At 39.6% G+C, this 16,706-nt stretch overlaps 1 protein-coding gene across 4 annotated transcripts in view; it reads left to right on the forward strand.

Moving 5' to 3' along the window:
• The window catches only part of JAKMIP2 (janus kinase and microtubule interacting protein 2), a 124,006-nt gene extending 109,981 nt beyond the window's left edge, over window positions 1-14,025 (forward strand). For 3 of the 4 annotated variants that reach the window (XM_070414658.1, XM_070414661.1, XM_070414659.1), the window contains 5 exons: window positions 962-1,039; window positions 3,097-3,300; window positions 5,129-5,194; window positions 8,732-8,802; window positions 13,483-14,025. In XM_070414658.1, the coding sequence (XP_070270759.1) occupies window positions 962-1,039; window positions 3,097-3,300; window positions 5,129-5,194; window positions 8,732-8,782 (399 nt within the window). In that variant the 3' untranslated portion in view covers window positions 8,783-8,802; window positions 13,483-14,025. The remainder of the gene's footprint in view (window positions 1-961; window positions 1,040-3,096; window positions 3,301-5,128; window positions 5,195-8,731; window positions 8,803-13,482) is intronic. The other variant, XM_070414660.1, reaches the window with a different exon arrangement.
• Window positions 14,026-16,706: the final 2,681 nt, after the last annotated feature.

A 16,706-nucleotide genomic window follows, 5' to 3' on the forward strand; every position in this document is an offset into this window, starting at 1 on the left:
TACAAAGATGAGGTATCATAAAAATTAAAATGAAATTGAATAGGCCAATGGGAAATGTCTTCTTTCTACCAGTTTTATTTGGCAGTGATGAAAGTTTGTAGCCTTCCATTATTTTGTGTACGCACTGTGGAACAAAGTTCCCAGAAATCTTCAAGAACTGTTTATATTGAAAATACCCTTGAAAACTCTTTAAATGCGCAAATATTAATTACACATTCAACCTGTACTGTGCACTGTTCTAGGCATTGGAGCTCAGAGGTACTCAGGACAGTCACCAGCAAAATGGGTCTTGCAGGCGGTTATGGACTGAAGGCAGTCATACACACAAAGAAATAACTGACTGCACTTGGGGCTGTATTATACACAAAAATATATTTTTAAATACTAATGGGAAAATGTGCACAATCTGAGAGGCACACAGAAGCTGAGGACTCAAGGGAACATTCGATTTGTCTCCAGTTCCTACTGGCTCTGCCTCAGGAACAGACACCCATTAAGTAGCATTGTGGTGGTGGGTGGGATCGCCGCCACTCTCTGAATTCTTATCTGTCTTTGTGTTTGCTAATCATACACTGATGACATCAGATGAGTTTTTCATTATCCAACTCTGCTAAATTACATTTCATAACATCCTTACCTAAATACACTATCATAATATATTTGCACAGATATACTTATTAGTGAACATTTATCTTATCAAAATCTATACTCTTGGATTGGCATAAAAATCCTTTAAAGCATTGTTCATTATGTCTTTTGTGCTTCTTTCCATTGATTTTCACATTGTCTGTGTGAGACGCTGAAAGTTGAACTATTTCCCTAACAGACAAAATCGATGACCCTACAAATACTAGTGATTTGTCTTGTGATGGAATTAGAGAAAACACTGATCAATATGATTATATATCACTTTCTGGTTAACTAAGCTGACTCTATTTATCAACATGGCCCTTTTTTATAGGAACAATTCTGCAAAATCAAAGGCTATCTGGAGGAAGAACTAGACTACAGAAAACAAGCTCTGGACCAAGCATATATGGTAAGTACAGCAAGCACTCAAGAGACTCAGAGTGTTTACATCAAAAACCATGAAGGAAAACATCTGATTTAATTTGTCATGCCACATACTCAAATAGGCCACAGCGTGCAATGGTTTATTTATTCAGTGGTTTCCAATTCTTATTTTAGAAAATATATCTCTAGCTCTTTGCTATAATATTATAATATTCTTATAATACTTAATAAATATTTCATTTTACTTTAAATTTTTTTAATTAAATGTATATCATTATATAATATTTTAATGAAAGATAGACTGCATGGCCGTGTAGATTAAAGAGAAAATGAATTAAATCCACTGGGGAGCCTAATTTAGTGGTAGACTAATAAAGTCTTTAATGTTTGTTATATACATTTTTAATTCACTTATTTCCCACAACAACCCTAAGAGGTATAGGTGACATTATTCCTCTATTACATATGAGGACATGAAGGTTTAGAGAGTGAAAGGAATCTGCCCAAACTGGTAAGTAGGTAGTGTTTAGACCTGACTGCAGACATTGTGGTCTTAACTACCATAATCCACCCACCATATGCAAAGCTGTATCAGTAAATCGGCTGTGCCTTCTCTCCCACAGATCATGCTGAGTGAGGAGCACTCTTAACTCACTCTCCTGTACAAAAGTCATAACAAGCAATTCCTAATATTGGACTAGAGCTTGCATTTCTTCTGTCCATATGCAAACCCCCCATCATGAATTCACAACAATGACTCAAGAGAAAAAGAGCAAACTTAGAAGAGGAACATTTCAGGGAGTTGCTTGTAGAAGTTTTTCTAATGCTTTCCTGGAAGCAGCCCGAGTCACTTTTGGGAAAAGAGTGAAGCACTTAGTTTCAGCTCATAACAAAGATAAATTGGTATTTCCCCTCCAAGATGAATAAGAGGTTCTGAGCATTACTTGACGGGGAAAGGAGAGAATGAGTTGGTCACTAGAGAATAAAGAAGGAAACGATTCTTCCCCTCCCTCCCACCCTTTATCCTTGCCTCCTCTACCTGTACATAAAACAATTAAGCTGTGTGTGCTCATTCAGCTTTAAAAAGATGAGATCTGCATAATCTATGACAAGAGTTAGGAAAACATCCCTCACCAGGCCATGTCTGTTTACCTCTGTCAAAGTCACAGGGAACAAGACTGTAGATTTTGGCAACTGTGTCTGAAACATGTTTCAAAAAAATCCAAAACTGAGATGTAAGGAAGAGTAGACTCTTCATCTAAAACAAGAGAAGACTTGCCCAGGTGGTGTGGCTCAGTGGTTGAGTGTCCATATATAAACCATTTCGATTCCTAGTCAGGGCACATGTCTGGGTTGCAGGCTTGATCCCCCAGATCGGATCGTGCAGGAAGCAGCCAATCAATGATTCTCATCAGTGATGTTTCTATCTCTCTCTCCTCTACCTTCCTCTCTGAAATCAATAAAAATATATTTTAAAAAACAGACCAATTCCAGAAGCTCCAGGCCATTTTTAGATCATATTTCCTGATTTTTATTTTAAGAAGAAATGTGGGGATTATAAAGCCATCTTCAGGTACAGAGGTCTGTCATGTGGAAGAGTCGTGGCATTTTGTGCATTAAATTTACCTCTAATTTCAAGTATTGTATTCCAACTTTGACCACTTTTCAATACTTATTTCTAAAAATGTGGCCACTATAATAGATGTCTTTAAATATTTGAAGGGCTGTCAAATGGAAGAGAAAACAAATTTATTTTCAGCTACATTTCAGAATAGAAGAATGTACAGTTATTATAACAAAGTAAGAACTTTTTAACAATGAAAACTGTCCAAGAAAAATAACCAATTTCTCATCATCTAAGAAGTTAACATATTGGATAAATGATTCTTATGGACTCTTATAAAGGGGATTATAATATGGGTAGTTAGTTTGGAAAAACTATGAAATGCATTTAATTGCTATGATCCTGTAAGACTAACATAACATAACATATCTCTTCCCATACACACACTTACGTGTACACTCACACACCACATAGAAAATGCTCAATTCCAAAGTTAGACTTCTCGTTTTATTTGCCAGAGAATCCAGGAACTAGAAGCTACTTTGTACAATGCTCTGCAGCAAGAAACTGTTATCAAGTTTGGTGAACTGCTGAGTGAGAAACAGCAAGAGGAGCTGAGGACGGCGGTAGAGAAGCTACGGCGGCAGATGCTGAGGAAGAGCCGAGAATATGACTGTCAGATCCTTCAGGAGAGAATGGAGCTCTTGCAGCAAGCCCACCAGGTGAGGATGAGTGACTTCTGCTTAGGGTTGGTACTAAGCAAGTGGGACTCAGTACCAAGTACACAGTGCTGAGTATGGGTGTGGAGAAGCCCAGGAGCGAGACGCTATTTTCAGAGTAAAATAAATCACTTTTGTTTTCTACTTACCTTTAGATAAGGGAGGACTGTTTTGTAATGATTCCGTCTTAAGAAAATGGGCGTTGTAGAAGCACTGCATTTTACTACTGTTTCTGCAACTGCTTTGTCACGAAATACCCTTTGACTCTCATGGAGCCTGATTCTCCCTGCTATGCAGGAAGGCGGGACTTCCTCCAGGACAGGAGTAATGCTTTCCTCCCGTTACTCAGCCCAGCCCATACCTAGTCTGATCACACAATCTGAATGGGTGAAAGAACACAAGGGCCTTTCCCTTTATTCCCAGAACAAACAGCAACAAAACTTGGAAGATGCCACTTACTTCCTGGCATTTGCTGCATGTCAGCAAGTAAACTAAGGGCTCTACTCACATCATTTCATTTAATCTACAAAAGAGCCCAAGAAGGTAAATATACTTAATATCCCAATTTAAGAGAGAATGATTCTGAAATAAGAGTGCTTAAATGGTTTTCCCAAGATGACACAGATAGTAAGCAACAGAACCAGAATTGCAGCCCAGGTCCACCTACTCCAAGGCCACTGCACGTAACCACTTTCCTAACTGACGTATGCAGCTTGAGTTGTGTGTGATTTGTGATTCATCTACACCAGCGAGGTTCAGAATAGACACCCAATATTCATTTATAGCCCAGATTCTTCATCCAACTCTTAGTTTATGTCTTAGCTTAGATGGTGAGGAAAAGGTCAAAGGCAGATTCCATAAGAATTCTAGAATTGGAAGTGCCAGGCTATATAGTATTTGTCACGCAGAAGCTGTAACAAGCAACTGGTACAAAATCCAGATGGGCTATACAAGAAGAAGGAATCATGTGGTCACCAGAGATCTAGGTGAGTGGAAAAGGAACAGGAGTTATTTGATAACATCAATAAGAACAGTGCATGGGCAATTTGGCACTTAGCACACCGCAGTTGTAGCCGGGAGCTTTGCGGCTAACAGACTCCCCAAGGTAACAGGGAACTCTGAAGCCATTTGTCTAGTTGACAGACAAATTCAAGATAGTCCTGGAACTTTATTGTCTTCAGGATTAGTTGTGTTATTTTTCTCATGTTTGCTTTTTCCCTGATTTATCAGTTCCCGCCTTGAAATTTTTATGGAAGTGTAATCTCTACTGTGTATTATGAGAACTGGCCAGTTGTGTTTTGTGAGGAAATTCCTCCCTGAAACAGAGTTAAAATAAGGTTGAAAAGAAAGGTTAGCAAAAACCAATGGGCTTGTTTGCATTTGTGTTAGTCAGCTTTATCCAGTTTTTACTGTAGTAACAACCAACCAAAAATCTTAATCCAGATGGTTTACAACGATGTTAGTTTCTTCTTCACTAGTTCTGATTCACACTGTCCCTGCTAGGAGGCAGCATTCCACAAGTCACATCCCACCCGCCAACACTGGTCCCATGGTCAAGCCCAAGCACAATGGGTGGGGACAGTATCTCTCACGAGGAAAGGGTCTGCAGGGATAGACCCAGTAGAGAGGGTTAGCAAATCACTTCCACCACAGGTGCAGTTGATTTTGAAAATGCAGCAGTTGGGTATGAAAAAAATGTATATGTGATATTTCCAGCTGCTAATACTATTGCTAATGTTTTTATAGAAAGCTGACTGTTTTAGCTTGGTGAAGAGTCTTTTGGTTCAACTTAATGCCCACTCATGCTTTTTCCTTTTTCTTCTTTCTGCAGAGAATCCGCGACTTAGAAGATAAAACAGACATCCAGAAAAGACAGATAAAGGACTTAGAGGAAAAGGTAGGTGTTAAGGTCAACATCTATTTTAACTTTACTTTATAATCAGAAATTAATGCCAGTTTCACTCACTGTGTGTGTTCTTTCTTTCGTCTCGGGTACTGTGTACTTTGGGTAGGCAGCTGTATAAACGTAGGCCTCACCTGAGTCAGGCACCGGGATCCCAGCGTAGGTGCTGCCCTCGGTACTTTGCCTTTTGTGTTGATTCCCATTCTTTTCTGTAAGTGTTTTCCTTCCTCAGTTTCCCCTTCTTCATCTTTATTTCCTTTTCAAACGTTTCTTTTGAGTTTTGTTATTCTGTTTTCTCTTAAAAATACATTTAGCGCCTTTAAAAAAAATCCCATTATTATTCATAAAAAGCCCTTCATTCCTGATACTGCAGTTTCACTTCAAAAATAAATTCATAAATGTAGATTGACATATGATAATTATGCCCTCTTGTCACTTCCTCGTGTCATTTCCACCAGTGGTCTATAAAAATCACTGCTTCTTTCAAGCAAGCCAGCACTTTTGAGGGGTTAAAGCATAGTCTTTCTTAAAGAGGACATTTGCAGGTGTGTGTGTGGTGGGAGAAGGGGCACTTGTGCAGGGGTGCTAAACAAGCTCTGCGGTGAATTAAACAGTCTGGCACAACAAAGTTATCCTTCCGGTGATGCCAGGAGCGCCTGCTGAGGAACACAGCGAAGATGGCGAGAGGTTTTCCCTGAGTTCCAATCTGATGGGCTCGAAGTAGCTGCCTGATCCCTACGTTGCAAAATAATATAACGCTTTCCTGTATCTTCCATAGTCACCCAAGAAGAAAATAGCAAACCATGTGGCATTTCTGATGCTATGGTTAGAACTTGGCTCATCCCAAGTTGCTTCTGTAGTTGTCCACATATGTGAGTTTAGATGGAGCTGGAGGGGAGCTATTAGCCAGACCATCAGCACCTGGATTTTTATGTAGGCCGGTCTTCAGGTACTCATTTGACGTTGGGTAAGACCCCCTGTGTCTAAGCCGTGTCTATAGAATAGGGATGATGACACTTGTATTCACCTCCTCTCCATGAGGAACAAATTAGTGGTTGGTGAAAACAGTAAGAAAGTCAAATTTAAAAGTATAAATTTTTAAAGTACCAAATGTAAAGTATACTTCGGCAAATTTTTAAATTTGAATTTTCCTCATTTCAGAAGTGTGCTCTTTAGTTCTCCAGGATTGAATGAGGCCAAGTTAAACAAGGACTTAGTCTCATTTCCCAAGTTTTTGGCAAGAAGACCCACAAAAGACAGGATTTCCCTACAGCTTCCCCGGTTGTCAAAGGACACGAGATATCTTCCAGTTTCCACATTTTTGAATGGCGAGTTCTTGGCTCTAGTCATTCTCTCTGCTAATCCTTAAACAGCCCTGGGGCTGGCTCAAGGACAAAGTCACAGCTAAGACTGTTCTGCCCCCAGAAACTTTAGTTCAGTTCAGTTCCCATTCAACTGAGGAAAACAAACACAGGATTTTTTTTTAAATCTACAAATGTCACCCCGGTGGCCATTCTCTTAATAAACCCCATAATGTTGGGAGGAGGGAGATTAAGATTATGTTTAGTTCAGAATTCCATGTGAGCTTTTCGTTTTATGGATCTGACCTTCCTAAACATTTATGATAATGAGATAATATACTTAACAGAAAATATGGATTCTTTAGTTATCAAAGCAACATATACCATATATAGGAGTAAATTAAGTTACTTCAAAAATAACCTAGTTTGTTTCTGATTAGAGTTTGAATGAGAGATGAGCACCTTCTATTCTTCTATTCACTTGACCTCAGTTCTACTCATCTACAAGCCTAGTAAAAATGCTAAAGATCACTTATGTCAGAGATAGTCTCCACTCTTTTCCTTGGAATACTTGAACACCTTCTCAAGGTACATAAAATATCCTTTCTTTGTTCCTAATTCCCATGCACACCATTAATATAAATCAGGGGATAACAGCAAACAGCAAAATTGCCCAAAATGTGCAGCTTTTCACCATATCCAAAGCACTTCCACTTCCATCAATTCATTTGATTCTCATCATTATTTTGTGATTCAGACACAGTGAAAATAATGATCCCCTTAATAAAACAATAACCCAGAGATTAAACAACTTTCCCAAGATTGTATAATCACTCCATGGCTAATCAGGACCAGAGGTCTGCCCACCACACTGCGTAGACTAAGAATCTCATTACGGGCTGAGCGGTTGGGCATCTCCTCATTCATGCCCAAGAGGTAGTGCCGATATCTGACCTTCTCCTGGGAATAGTGGAGCCTCCCATTCCTCTCCTTCTCTCCATCCTCTCCTGTGACAGGTGCCACCATACCCCTCTTCATCTTCAAGGAGTGAAATAAAAAGGACCATTTCTGTGTTTTAGACTAATAGAATAGTCACTGCTACATGGCTCTTAGCACCATGTTTACAACTTATTCATACAATTTTGCCATAGTGAAGCAAGAGCCTTCTAACCAGTGGCATTAAAGGAAATATGCAAATAACATGCCCCTAATATGAGAATGCTGTACTTGCCATACAGGAAGCCATGTGCAACAGAATGCTCCTAGAGATTGGATACAAGGCAAAGACTTCCTGCCTCTGTAAGAGTAAATCACTGAAGAACTCAGTATTGGAAAAAACTGACCTCACCTGTGACATGTTTTAATTAGTGTAGAGTTGGTTATATACTAGTGCTACAGAAGATCTGTTGGTCCATCAAGTATCTGCTTCTCTAGTGAAGATTCTTGGTGAAGATAAACAAATCAGGCTTCATTTAACTTCTGTAGGTCAGGTAAATTGAGATCTATCTCAGAAGCATGAAGGCTGGAACCGCATCGTATATTCATTATCCAAAGTGTCCACCGATGTATAGGCAGATGTCACACCAATAGGATGGCCACACAAACCCACTGGTGCAGGACAGACCCAGTTCACACCTGTTGCCTTGGTGTAATTACTGATAGTATCCCATTTCCCTCTCTGGGGTATCCCCTGTGGCTAATTTGTCATATGTTTACCCTACATATTACTATTCTTCCAGATGAGCCTTAGTCCTAAAACCTAACACACTAACCAATCAATGACAGCATTGAGTGATTAAGTGTATGCTCTGATCATATTTTGTGTTTTTGAAATAATCTTCCATGCATTAAAAATGAGACAATAACATATAATAGAGTAAGACTTGGGAGGTCCATGCTCTAAACTGAACTATGCCATGAAATTAGTCTATTGATGAAATGATCTGTGCTTTTTTTCTGTAATTTTACAATTAAGGGCTTACACCAATTATCTGTAAGACCCTCTCAGAATTCTAAAATGTATGAGTCGATGTTAGCTGAACACCAGTTAGTTATTTATTGTGCTGCTTTGCCAGTAGACAAGTAAAAGGTATGTTTTTTTGAAACAAAAGGTATTTGGTGTTATGTGAGAAGTGATTAGATGAACAATGTGGAAAAGCTGAGGTTTGTACTACCTGAATAGCACTACAGAAATTCAGATTTACGTAATCTTCTTCTTTTTCTTCTGCAGTTTCTGTTTCTATTCTTGTTCTTCTCTCTTGCCTTTATTCTATGGCCTTGATGTCAAGGTGCCTCTTAAAGGTAAGATTCCATTTAATTCTCAAAATGTGGTTCTGAGAGGTATATACATGTAGTTATTAGGCCCATGTTTAAAAAAGTGCACATGGTTTGATTAGCTTAAATGCCATAAAATGAGAAATGGATCCAATCCAGTTGGGTGTTTATTGGGGAAGTATAGTGAGAATCAAGATTTTTTTTTCTAGTTAACAGATTTGCTTTGGGAATCACAATGTCTATGGATCTCAGTCTTCTCATCATAATCATTACACAGAGAGTTGCTTCCATATCTTCAAAATGAAGATATATTTTCAGTATCTTTTTCAGTTTGAAAATTCTGATATCTGTGAATCCTAACAACTAATAAATGATTTATTTTTTTTAACCCTTTCTCCCCATCTTTCTTCATCAAAACTCAGGAAAGCAGGAAAGTAAAATTGGATCTTGGGTTTTCAAATAAGATTATTGTCAATGTCAATTTAGAGGGAAAAAATACAATAGTCTTATTGTTGCTAAATCAAGTCCAATTCTAAGTAATCTTAAACAGTAATTCCCAATGCCGTTTCAAATAAAGATTCCATGGTCTTCCTGTGACTTAACTTAATGAAGCAGATTACTGGGTAGATAGTGGGAGAGAGAGAGAGAGAGAGAGAGAGAGAGAGAGAGAGAGAGAGAGAAAGGATTGATCTATATTTTTAATAAACACATCAGGTGATTCTGATGTCCACCCAGGTATGGAGACCACAGATCTCAATACTATCACTTAAAAATGCGAAAAGGCTAGCTGCTATTCTAAATACATTTATCACGGTCTGTGACAGCTTTGGTTATCCTATTAAGTTATATTAGTCAAGGATCTTTCCTGGATCTCATGTTATTTAACCTTTTCTATAAGTGGAGGAGAGACACTTTCTTTTTCCATGAGTATCAACTTGGTGACCTGCAGGCAGAACACACAAGCAGAAGGGCTTCGGCATGGACGAGGGAGGAGTTAGGCAGATATGCCCAGAAAGTTATGTCTTCCTATAACCAACTCTTTGGCTTGATTCCATCCAGAATATTTTCTTTACAGGCTGACAGATATCCTTCATCTGACATGAAGGCTGGTAGCCTTGCAGCACATAAAGAAGAGGGCTGAGTCTCTCAAATTGAATGAGAATATCTTAAGTGAAATGGGTGAGATTCTCTAAGAAAGGATCAAACATTCAGAGTGTCAAAAAAACAAGCAGCCCTCCCCCAAAGAACAATAAATAAACAGGAAAATAAAATTCATGAGACACAAGTACTATATGGGGGGTTAGGAAAGAAAATTCCAACTTTATAAATAAATACTAGGTAGGAAAGGAGTAGGTTTGCACATAGACATCAATCATGGCTAACACTTATGTGGCAGGTACTGTGTTAAGCAACAGATACACAAATCTGCACAAAATCCCCTATAAACCAGGTGATAACAGCAAAATTGCCCCAAATGTTCAGAATTTCACGATATTCAAGGCACTTCTACTTCCATCATCTCATTTGATTCTCATAATTAGTTGCTTTAGTTGTTATTTTTGTTTTGTTTACCAGTTGGGGGAACTGTAGCTTGTAACTTTCCCAAGTCCACACAGCTACAATTCTCAGGCCTAGGATTTGTACCTGGACAGCCTCATTCTAGAGACCACTTTTAACCACCACACTACTGCCTCACAAATGAAAGAGGGCATTTCTCTCACGTTCTGAGCATCATTTATGTTCATGTATATCAGCAACCAGAGGCATCCTCCCTGATGTATGTGGTACTTCCCACTAAGTGGGTTTTGAAATTACAAGGCCCTCCTCTCTATACCTTGTAATCCCTCGAGAGCTGTACAAGATTTGAATTGCTTTTCCTCCGGAATAGCCCTTAATTGACACTTAGTAATTATCCGTTGAATAAAAAAACAGTATTAATAATATAGCAAATTAAGTAGCAGTATATCTGGGTGGTATAAAGTATGCACAGGAGAACAGCTGAGTAGTTTAGAGTGTGCAGCCTTGAAGTTACTCAATTTACAGAAATTTAGCATTTTGGGAGACTGCCTTTAAGTCCATTTGTATTATTATTAATTATTTTATTATTATTTTAAATCCTCACCTGCAGATATGTTTATTGATTTTATAAGAGGAAGGGGGGGAGAGCGAGAGAGAGAGAGAGAGAGGAAGAGAGAGAGAGAGAGAAAATATCAATATGAGAGAGAAATCAATTGGTTGCCTCCTGTACATGCCCTGTCTGAGAGATCTAACCCTAAACCTTTTGGTGTATAGGACGACACTCCAACCAACTGAGCCACCCAGCCTGGGCAAGTCCATTTGTCTTTTTAAAACCAACATAGTTTTACTCAAATGGATTTTCATGACAAACATGAAAGACAGAAATTATACATGTGCGATTTGAAACAGAATTTAGGATTTATCTCTGAAAGTGTATAAGTTAAAAGTTTGCAAGTAAAAGACTTTTGTACTTACATACATATTTTAAATATACAAACACACACATACACTATACATACACATACACACGTACATACCTTACAGTACCTTTTATATACATTGAGACCAGTTTTCTTATTTACCAGAGAATATGGGAATATTATAGCTGTAACCAGTTGTTTAGAACTCTCATCCCAGTAGGATGTAAATATGAACATAATCTGTTTTTCTCAAAACATAGCTTAAACTCAGCTTCTGCCTTATTTCCCTCTTTCGTCCTTTAGTTGACTCTTAGGTTGGTTCCCAAAATTTTTAGTCACTTTCAGTTCTTAGAATTCTAGCTCAGATTAAAAATTCTATCTTTGCCTCTGTTTAATCTCACTTCTTCCCTTATGCTGGGGTGGGGTGGGGGGGTAGGGATGGGGGGAGGGGGCTCTGCCTCTAAGAGGGCTCATTCCCTTCCCTCCTCAAGGCTCAGCTCCTCTGGAGGGCAGGGAAGAGGAAGCAGGGCAGGGGGACATGCCTCTCCATTCCAATGGTGGCCAATGCTGTTCCTCTGGATATTACCGACCAGGTCTCAATGTCCTTTTGAAGGGAGGTGATGAAAGACTGATCATTAGGGGGACATAGGTCTGAATTCCTCAGAAGCTGTGCAGAACATGCTCACTGCACTGTTCCCTGACTGATGGAGGCCCCAGCTCGCCCACTGCCAATCTGGATGCCACCATGGGGGTCCCAATCACAGCTTCTTACTGGGGAGGAAGCTATTGCTCCCATCTCTGCCCATCATCCCCCTCCAGTTCTCTGCACAGATAGACAAAGGAAGATGAGCATTGCTCTGTAGTGGAATGTAGAACATGAGTCTCCTTTGTACAAGTCCCGCCAATCTCTCATTGTGCCTTTTGGTACTCCCCTCCCTGCCACAGTGTGCTCTCATCTCAACCACTGCACTTCCTAACTATGGTTCCCCTCTGGGGCTCTATCCCTCCTTTATCGCAGTTGAATCTGGTCTTTTGGAGCAGACCAAGTGGCTCTGAAATATGAATTCCAAATACTTCTGGCTCTCACGTGTGGTGGGAGTTTCTTTGAACCTTTAATTTGCCTCTGAATGGAGCACCGAAAGTGCTAAGTGCCTCCTGTCCCATCACTTCAGATCTTGGTCACCATTCCTGGGCGCCAGTAAAATCCTGCTACGGAATCAGTATCTTCTTTATACAGATGGGGAAGTTAAGGCGTAGAGAAGTTAAATAACTTGTCCTTGAACAGACATACAGTGAGAACATGGGAATCCCATTTTCTCCGTCCATGTCATTCAGACTCTGAAAGCTATGACCTTACACAGCACATAACAGCACATCCTCTGCGCCGTTTCCAGCTTTTCTTGAAGGAAACACTATGTCCTAAACTTCTACCCAAGTGAAACCCAGACACATGGATTTAAAGAGGAACAGGGCCAGGAGTGCTGACTGGCATAGCCCAGAGAAGTACCTTTTCAGGGACATACCGTGGATCAACCAGGAAACCTGTGTGACAAACTTCGTAGGGAATCCTCAGATCAGGACTTAGAGTGGAGGCTGCCACTGAATACAATTGTTGGGGTGGAAATGTGACATCAAAGGAAGTCGCTGACAGGCACAGACAGACCTGCTTTTTAAAAAAAGCTTTTATTGATTTTAGAAAGGAAAGGGAGAGGGATAGAGAAATAGAAACATCAATGATGAGAGAGAGTCATTGATTGGCTGCCTCCTGCGGGCCCCTACTAGGGATCCAGCCCACAACCCGGGCAAGTGCCCTGACCAGGATTCGACCTGGTGACCTCTTGGTTCAGAGGTTGATACTCAACCACTGAGCCACACTGTCCAGGCCAGAACTGCTTTTAAAATAATATTTTAAATTAATATTTGGGGCATAATGATTCAATTGAGTTTCTTCAGGCCTCACCTTGGAAGGCCCGGAGGAAAAGGTAATAATGATACCTAATGTTTCAGGCTACTTTCTGTGAGGAAAGAACTGTTCATTGCTTTAGATGCATTATGTTGCAACAACCTTTGACATAGATAGTCTATTTTCTCATTTGAAATTAATGTAATTAAGCTTAGATACCTCCTTTATGTAACTTGCATAAGATCATACAACTCAAAGAGGTGGTAAAGAATAATTTTTTTTTTCTTAAAAGCATTTTGGTTTTTTTTCTTCTGTTTCAGCTATTGACAGAAATGGTGATTAAAGAATATTCCTTCTGTTTTACAGAGTAACCGAAAACATGGATAAAACCCCAGAGAGACAAATGCTTCTAAACCTTCAAAGATGGCAGAAATGTTTACAGCAGTGAGAGAGAGAGATCAAAAGCTAAGAACTACCCTGTAGCCAGGACTACAACTGTGTATTTTAAAGCCATTATTCAAGGTTTCTTACTTGACAGTTCCTACATGACCCTGGTGAAAATCTACAATATATGCTGCATTTAATGAAACGTGTACATGTCAAGCCAGAAGAAAAGAACTATAAACATATATTGTGAAGGCAAAAAACAAATCAGCCATGGAAACAGATTCAGCAGATCACACAAAGATGTGTCTTGGGCATGGAACCAAAGTTACAAAGAACCATTCTACCCCTGCTGTGCAGGGGGGGTCATTTTAATGTAACACCACACCCCATGGAAACACTAGTCCTGAAATAAACATCATTTAAAAAAAAATAAAAACAAACAACAGAAACTAGGGTGGGTGGGAATGAAGCACGAGGAATACCTATGAGGAGCTATTTACAATAAAATGTTTCGTTTGAAAAGTCTGGTTTCTTACTACAGGGATTTGCTTTTTTGTCTTTATTATTGTTTAAAACTCAGGAACAGAGACCTCTGCCATGTGAGTGGGAAGGAAGGCGCTCTCCGGTTGGTTTTTCTGCCAAAGGTGGAGCAGGTGGAGTGCATCCCACAGCTGAGAGATCTGAGTGGTGGCACAAGGTGACCCCGACTGCCCCGGCGGCCAAGGCGGAGGACCTCGGCGAATGGGACATCAGACCCAGAAGCAGACTTGATGCTTCTTTGACCTCCTGTCACATCTGTCTCGCTCCAGGAACAAGAGACTGATCTCATTCATGTTGAAAATGAAGAAGACGATGCTCTAAGTCACTAGCTCCCTGACTTAGTTCTATTTATAATACCAATATCTATAGGGGACATGGGCCAGAGAGCAGCTCTGAATCTTTCCGTTTAACAAAATACTGGTTTTCAAATGGCTGCTTAGAATTGCCTGCAAATAAATGTCATATGATTCCAGTAAAACCACCATAGGAGATGATAAGTAAACTTCTAACAACTTTTGAGTTTGCCACACAGGGATGTGAATATAAAACTAAATTATGATTGTTTTTTTTTTAAATGTCCTGATAAGCCTCCAGGACTTGGATCTCTTGTCATTTAAATGGATAACATTGTTTGTTTTTCCCAGATGGCTGACAGCAACAAGATAGCTCGGCTTTTTTTATATAGAAGTAACATTATGTTACTGATAAGGTTTGTTTTCTACCAGAGACAATGAAAAGACTGGTCCTTTTCCTAAGTTATGTAATACCGAGTCTTGGATTCAGGTGTGAGAGCAAATAAATGTTCCTGAAAAGCTAATTTTACACCTCACTTACTGTAGATAACAAAACAGCCTCAATTTTTCAAATCGCCAAGGTGTTATTTACAGGGCTAGAGTTCCCATGCCTAGAGAATGTGTATAGGGAGCCAGAACCTCTTTCTATGAAATACTTCCCAAGTCCTCCCACATGTGGGTTCAGTATGTTATTCTTCAGTTTTAGCACTGGCGTTTTCAAAGCCAGCAAGTCACTGAAGAGTGTACAAGAAAAGCTGCAATGCTGGGGTCCGCTTTTTGTTTTTATATTGACTGCTGACACAGGTATCGTTGGCCCAGTCACTTAACCTCTCTGTGCCTCAGTTTCCTCATCTGCAAAATGAGGTTAAAAAGCTTTTTTCATGAAGTTTCTTTCTTGCAATTCTGGAACAAGAGGTGCTTAAAGTAGCACAAAGTGCTTTGTAATTACGCTGACTGCGAATACTATTTGACTTCCTTGTATTGTTGAGAACCAGAGTCCCCTGTGTGATAACATAGTGCTTGGGTTGGGTTGGATCTAAGTCCTGCAGCACTGAAGCCTTCCCATCAAACCACCTGGGGCATTCCTAGCGATGAGGACTGAGAGGTCAGAGCCAGGGGCTGTAATAACCCACAGGAAGTAGATCATCTCGTGCTATTATTGAGCAAGATAGAAGTGTGTGCCATCCCAGTGATGAGGCTCTCCTAGCTCTCCTCATTGCGTATGCAGGGCAGGATACAAAACTCACTTTCTCATCGGAGGGCCAGCCATAAAATGAAGGCTTGGAGTGAACTGATAGCATCACATAATTCATCGGATCACCCCTTCCATTTGGGGGGAAGGTCCGCTGATGTGTCCTACTGGGAATATATAAGATAACTATCCTGCTGAATTATTTGTTCAATTGGGTAGGTTCCAGATTAAATGTGAATAGTACATTTGTTGTGCAGATGGTGTGAACGAGGGTGCCCTCCAGCCTGTGACCAAACCCTTTCGAACCTCAAAACGTATGGGAGAGGATAAATTACCCTTTGTATCTTCAACTTTTCTCTTTCACTGTCTTCATTGCCATTTCAGGGTCCATCTGAGCAAATTCATACTCCACTTCCTCCAGCAAACCTACATTCCTTCTCTTCATCTTGCTTTCCCCACCAAGAAATTTGTAGTTTAAATTTGACTTCCAAGTACTGGCTATGGTTTAAATGATGAGAAACATTTGTAAAAATAATGTGGTTTAATCATATATGCAATCTGCTATAAATCATTGCATCACACACACAAATCATACAAGAGCAATGACATCTAAGCAGTTTTAGATGTGTTTAGAGAATATGTTGCTTAAGATCCAGGAAATTAGCAAATTTCTCTATATTGTAGGCTAAAAGGTGATATGTTTGCCTAGTCTTACTCATGATCCTCAAAATTATTATTGGATAAGGTCAAATATTTTTATAGGTACACCTCTCTGTTATCCATTTCCACAATTACAAAAAACATTAGCAAAATTGTAACTGTCTGATATCGTCACTCATGGATCCATGGAAATGGACCATATCTAAATGAGTGCTGCCCTTGTAAATGATGTTCAGAAAAAAGAGTGTCTTATTAATAGAGGAAGGCTTACTGTGGCCCTACTCCTTACAAAGAATGGACACTTCCCACTCAGATCTTTAATTTCTGCATCTTAACTATCCCACCACATTTGGCCAATGGGTTAGCCCATCAGAACAGCATTCTTCAGGGTCCATTTACTTAATTTTTCTTAAAATAGTCATTTCTTGGAAAATAAAGATAACCAACAATACTAAAAAATAGTTTGAGATAAAATAAAAGCCCAAATTTAGCACAGTTATTCAAGACAGGAAAATTTT

This window comes from Myotis yumanensis, unplaced genomic scaffold (assembly GCF_028538775.1).
Source record: "Myotis yumanensis isolate MYYU_CA2020_CCGP unplaced genomic scaffold, mMyoYum1.0.hap1 SCAF_5, whole genome shotgun sequence".
Taxonomy (NCBI): Eukaryota; Metazoa; Chordata; class Mammalia; order Chiroptera; family Vespertilionidae; genus Myotis; species Myotis yumanensis.